General features: G+C 35.9%; 1 protein-coding gene across 1 annotated transcript; it reads right to left on the bottom strand.

Moving 5' to 3' along the window:
- Window positions 1–3,108: 3,108 nt before the first annotated feature.
- Window positions 3,109–4,035, bottom strand: LOC126495109 (olfactory receptor 4N4C-like). The gene has a single exon (XM_050132710.1). The coding sequence runs from the start codon at window positions 4,033–4,035 to the stop codon at window positions 3,109–3,111; it is 927 nt and encodes a 308-aa protein (XP_049988667.1).
- Window positions 4,036–6,848: the final 2,813 nt, after the last annotated feature.

Here is a 6,848-nt window from a genome sequence, read left to right as displayed (position 1 = left end):
TTAAAACCTTCCTTTTTATTTAAACAGAAAAATGGAAATGGTGTGAGAATTCCTTTCTATATTTTTATTTTATTGATTAATTAATAAAGCTGTTTTTGTTAGTGGCTTATCAGAATGGGACAAGGCAGAAGTTCCAAGGAAATAGAGGACAAGAGTGTAGGTGGAGTCAGTGAAAAGCCATGTGGCCCCACTGGAGACAGATGCTGGATGGAACCATTCCCAGTAAACCACAGCCATGTGATGATACACAGGTTAATAGAAATTGGTTAATTTAAGTTGTAAAAGCTAGCTAGAAATATACTTAAGCTATTGGCCAAATAGTGCTGCAAATAATATCATTTCTGTGTGATTATTCTGAGTCACAGTGATTGGGAAACAAACTAGCATCCTCTGCCAACAGGTATGTGTTTCATCTTGTAGAGAAAAATAAATCCAATAAACAAATTGGCTGGTTAATCACACAATAATCCTGCCACTATTATATAAGTGGAAATATCTTGCCAGACCTGTTGTCATTGTAGGCCACAGTGATCATAGACCTTTAATTCTTAAACATTTATTCAAAAATTAATGGTAAAATATTCAAGGTACAAAAGCAATCTTTCTTTATATAAATACTCTGTACAATCATTGCTTCACACATACATTATGAGGACAGAAAGGGAGTGAGAACAATCAAAATCTACTCTATCATTATATTTCAAGTCAACAATAGAGTACTACTGTATTCAGGTATTGAACACCTGAAATTCAGGAATTATTCAGAAATTTTTCATTTCACACCATGAAATTATCTCTGACAAACATCTTCCCATTTTTCAGACACAGACAAACCCCAATAATCACTATTTCTTGCTTTAATGAATTTACTTTATAAATTATCAAAAAATCAATACTCTGAGCAAACACAAAAGTGATTTAAGGACTAACATTCATTTGTTGAAGTTTATTTCTACAAGCTCAATATGGATTAGGAAAGATTGTGTGTTGCTTCTCATAAATATTTTCTTTTTTTTTAAAGATTTATTTATTATGTATACAGTGTTCAGCCTCCATGCCTGCAGGCCAGAAGAGGGCGCCAGACCTCTTTACAGATGGTTGTGAGCCACCATGTGGTTGCTGGGAATTGAACTCAGGACCTCTGGAAGAGTAGTCAGTGCTCTTAACCTCTGAACCATCTCTCCAGCCCTCATTAATATTTTCTTACAGTAATAAATTTATTCTCCTCTCCCATAGTGAAAATGAAGGTTAATCTCCAGAGAACAAGAAAGCTATTTTCTAGGAAAGGAGTAGTATGGATGACAGGGATGTTAAAGTTTTCTGCTAGAATAAGGGAGAGTCAAGAAAAACTTTCCAGGCAGCAGTAAGATAGTGTACCCATGTAGAGGTAAAACAAAACAAAAGAAACCAAACAAAAAAAAAAGAGCAAAGACCTAGACTAGAACCTTTAAAAGCTATGACTCCACAATCTTGCATTTTGATTGGTTTGGTTTGTAGTGTTCTCTGTTACAAAGAGGTTTTCTGGGGAGAGGTGGATACTACACTGGTGTGCAGGTATAAGAATAAACATTTATAGATTGCTGTTAGGGATTACGCTGTCTCAATTGATACATCTACAAAACACTCCCACACCTAAGGTTCAGGGACCATTATAGAAGAGCACCTGAAAAAATTGTAAGACCCAAAGGATCAGGGAGTTTGCTATGAGATACGTCTCCTAGTAACATCAGAGATTTTAGAGCTAAAGTCTCACCAACATGACTGCCAAAATCTGAGATGAACAAAAATGACATTAACAAACATGCCAAACTGGAAGAGGAAAAGTCCATGAAGTCTCAACTCTACACAAAGAACAACAGGGAACTAAGGAATGGTGGGATCCTTGAAGGGAATGAGAGACCCAGGTGCCAGAAAACCCCTCATCTACACAGACCCTGAATGGTTCAGCTCCACGTCCAGACCCAGAGAATGAAATACACCCTGAAAATGGGACCAGAGCCCGAGGGAAAAAACACTTTGTCCCTGAACCTAGAGCTGGAGAAAAGTCCGCGGACCATGAAAACTGTTGTACATCTGCTTCTGCTGTCTTAGTCGCTGCTGCTATTGTTGCTGTTGCTGCCGCTTTGGTTGAATGGAGGGACCCAAGTTAACTCACAAATAAAGACTCTTTGTTTTTGCATCATAGTTGGTCTTGTGGTGGTTATTTTCGTTCCAGATTTGTGGTTAACCAAAAGAGCACAGCAATAAATTGTCCAATGCCAAATCATCATCCCCAATTACATATATTCAAGTAATATTATATGGAATCAAAGTTTATATTTAGAAATATATGTATATAAAAATACATATATTAAGCAATATCAATTTTTAAAAAGTGGTCATAAAGTTGATAGAGAGGGTATATGAGATGGGTATATGAGAGGATTTGGGGAGAGGAAAGAGAAAGAGGAAAATTTATAATTAAGGTATAATCTTAAAATTTGAAAAAATAACATATATGTTCTCATTTTTTCTCTATTTTGATCAAAAAATAAAAATTTTAAATGACACAATGTCACCAAACAACTGCAGTATTTTGTGCTTGATTAAGGCAAGCTAGGGAGATGACAGGAAATGACATGAAAGGAAAACTGTAAAAAGAGATAGATGTTTCCAAATAGAACACGCAAATTGGGATAAAATCAGCCAGGACCTAGCTTGCATATCCTTTGAGATGTGTATTTTCACAAGGAAGGGGAACAGAACCTAAACACTTGAGAAGTAAAATCAAGAGCTCCCCTCCTTTGTCCAGTAAGCACTCGTGTAGTGCTGTGTCTAAGAGCACATCAAGAACATATAGACGAGTATGTAAACTGTATACCAGAAGGATGTCTCTATGTAAACACTCATGTAGTGCCTGTGTCTAAGATCCCAGCAGGAACAGAGAGATGAGTGTGTAAACTGTATACCAGAAGGATGTCTCTAAGCACTCGTGTAGTGCCTGTATCTAAGAGTACAGCAGGAACAAGTACAAGTATGTAAACTGTATACCAGAAGGATGTCATTTATTTTGTAATTTAATAAATGTGTGCCACATTACCCCTACCTGATTTCTCACATAAAAACCATCTAACAAACTATATGGCGAATGATTAACTTTTTCATAGAAGTTTTTACTTCCTGGTTTCGAAGGGTATAAATCACAGGATTCATCAAGGGAAATATTACAGTGTGGAAGAAAGAAACCACCTTGTCAGCTGCTAAAGCTGTGAACGGGCGTGTATAGATGAAGATTGCAGGTCCAAACATAAGAAATATGATTATGACATGAGTGGTACACGTGGATATAGCTTTGTTCTTTCCTTCAGACGCTGACCTGTGAACATGGCATAAAATAACTGCATAGGAAGTCAGCAGCCCAAGGAAGCAGACAAGGGTAAGCAAGCCACTGTTGAATATCATTAGGAGCTCAACAGCAAAGGTGTCTGTGCAGGCGAGCTTGATGACCTGAGGAACATCACAGAAGAAGTTATCCAGATGGTTTTGACCACAGAAGGGCAAGCGGAGGATGAGGACAACCTGAATTATGGAAGGAACAAAACCTCCAAGCCATGGAGCCAACAGCATCACATAGCAGACTCTGGGGCTCATGACAGTGGAATAGTGTAAAGGCCTGCAGATGGCAATGTAGCGGTCGAAGGCCATCACAACCAGAAGTAAAAATTCCCCTCCTCCAAGAAAGTGCAAGAAAAATAGCTGAGTGATGCAGTCTTTATAGGAGATTACCTTCTTCTCAGAGAAGATGTCCACCAACATCCTGGGAGTCACGATGAAGGAATAGGAGGCATCCAGGAAAGCCAAATTTCCCAGGAGGTAATAAAGTGGGGCGCCGAGCCCAGGGTCTGATAAGATGGTGAGGATGATGAAGACATTTCCAGGCAAGATGATGGTGTAGAAAATTAAGCTCAGAACAAAGACCAAGAGCTGAATTTCCTGTGACTGTGTGAGTCCTATGAGGATGAATTCTGTGACAACTGTCCTGTTTTCTGTCTCCATCATCAGTCCCTATAGAACATAACAAATCAAATATTTATCTCTATGTCTTCCTCCTAGATCATAGCTATTCTTCTTCTAGAAACATGGTTAGACACAAGCAAATGATCCCATCATTCTCCATATCTAACCTGTCTTTTTTGTCCTTTAGCTTCTGCATTTCACAGTTGCCAAACATTCTACTCTTTAGAACACCTTCCTGCAAGCTTTAGTCCTGACCTCCTATTTGACTCTCATGTGCAAAAAAGTTGGCCACTGTTCTGTGTTTATTTCTCAATGCTCTGAGATTGATTGTTTTGTTTTGTTTTGTTTTTGGCAAATGAAGCAACCTACTTTCACATATTAAAGTCTTCATGTATATATTTTACAAGGGGATGGATGAGTATTGATAGTAAGCAGGAGTAATACACATATTCAGTGTCTTAACTATAACGTAATTGTTTCACATGTATACTTACTTATCAAAACAAATTGTATTATCAGTTGATATTTGTTTTTTAGACATCAATTACTCCTTAATTGTCCTGGCTTAATTAAACACACACACACACACACACATATGCACAAGTTCCTGAGGACATCTTTCTTTACAGAGAATGTATCCTTCAGACCATTACTGAAGTTCTAACTGGTACTTTCCTCCTTATGATCTCCCTATGAGAAGAATACTCTGTATCAGAATGAATATGAAATTTTACTATTATTTTTATAGCAATTTCATGACAGGTATATATTTATCTAAGTTTTTAAAATCCTGTCTTTTAGTTTTATGGTTTTTGCAGCATCATTCTGTTGTTGACTATAAAATGTACAAAGAAACTTTTAGGCTATTTACATAGACCAGATATAGGTTGTGAAACAAAGTATGAATAACCAAAGTCTCATATATTTTACAAAAAAAATAAATCAATCTGGTAGAGAATGACGTTTTATACAGTTTTACTTATAAAATGCATTTTAAAGAAATAATGTCATTGAAAACAGAGTTGAAGGAAAGGAGGCTTCACCTCCTACAACTGAAGAGACAGAATGAAAGAGAAGAGGAGTAAAAAACAAATGTCTCAAATTAAAAATCACTTCAAATGTTTATAATTACACCCCTTTAAAGAATCAAAAATCTTCTCTTACTCTGTTTCTCATCTTATATTGATAGATTTAATAAGAACCCATATTTCCATATATTGTCAATCTAAGAATTGTAGAAAAAGCACATTAGATCAGAAAAACACATACATGCAAGTGTGTGTGTATTCACTAAAAAGATAAATATATTGATACATACATATTGCATCTGAAGAAAACATTGCTCAAAATGTGTATAGTAGATATTCACATACCCATGTGCTCACCGGAGGCACTAAACAAACTTGATGTTATCAGCACTAAAATAAAGACGTGTGATGAAGCTAGATGGGGATGGAACTAAGGGGATTCAGAGAGATATACTGGAGGGTGTGATCAATACCAGTCAGAGAAGTGCATAGATGCACAAGGTATGCTAAGTATTAAGACGTAAATGGGTGGGATACAGATTTTCTTTTTATTAATTTTAGACTGAAGTTGTTGAGTTTGTTAACTGCATAAATCTAAGATGACAAAATCAAAACTTACATGGATGTAACATCAGCCTGCTGTCAATGACAGAGATCTGTGTTTGTCAGTATTACTTGTAAAAAGAAAACCTCTTTTCCCAGCTGTGTGGGAAACCATGTCAACATTTTTCTTTTTCAAAACCAGGAGCCAAGGAAATATTTTTTTCAATTCTCAACATTTATGTATTGGTTAATGTTTATATTCTCTCTTTATATCTAAGAATAAACACAAAAATAATTTGTATTTTTTGGTGGGGTAGGTCTTTATTTGTGGGGTCCCAGCAGACCCAGCCATGTTGTCCATGGTAAACAATTTGTATTTTTGAAAACTATGCAATTCTAATGAAACAATTCTAAGTGTCTGAAGAAGAACGTACTGTGTTGCTGACAATGCACTTTAATTTGGCATTCATTTAAGATTTTATTTTTGCTATGTGTCTTTGCATTCAAGATAATAAGTATAAAACCCGAAGAACTGCATTTTTTATCCCTTAGTTTTATTCTTTATAAAAATGAAGAATAGTGAGAACATTTACCTCTCTAACAATCCACCAATTCTCTCACACAGCAAACATCGCCTTCTTCTAATGAAAGAGGCAGTACCTGATGTTCCAACTTTGTTCTTAAAATTTCAAGGGCCTTTTACAGTTTGACATACACAATTAATTTGTGATGCAATGGAGAATGGGCCTTGGGAATTTGCAGGCAAACTAGGCTGTAGGGAATTTTTGTGGGAATCATCAAAATGCCAGCAGGCTATGGACAAAGAAGGAAACCAGGGTTTTATTACATATAAATGTCCAAATAAATGTCAATCAAGATTTATAAGGTAAGACCACAGGAGACAAGAAAAGCCCTCAAGATCTCAACCTTACACAAACTATTATAGGCAACAGAAAATCTGGGTGTGTAAAATATGATCTTTTCCAAAGAAGAAATATTAATTGTCCAGTAACGAATGATCAGTCCTGAAAACACATATACCAGTAAACATATGGGTGAATGGGGTATATTTAAGAAAATATAGGTATGTATATGTATATGTGTGGTTGAATACATATTTGCATGCAATAACATTTAGAAAAAAAAGAAGCACTAAATTTAAAGAAGAGTATAGAGGGCTATATGGGAGAATTTGGAGGAAGGAAGTGGGAGTAAGAAATTTTATAATTATAATATCAAAAATAAAAGAAAAAATCACTTTCTTTGTAACAGTAGGGGACC

The sequence above is a fragment of the Alexandromys fortis genome, unplaced genomic scaffold, assembly GCF_014885135.2.
Source record: "Alexandromys fortis isolate MF-2015 unplaced genomic scaffold, M_Fortis_MF-2015_v1.1 scaffold_411, whole genome shotgun sequence".
NCBI lineage: Eukaryota > Metazoa > Chordata > Mammalia > Rodentia > Cricetidae > Alexandromys > Alexandromys fortis.
The sequence above is the reverse complement of the archived record's forward strand: the minus strand, read 5'-3'. Positions and strand labels throughout refer to the sequence as shown.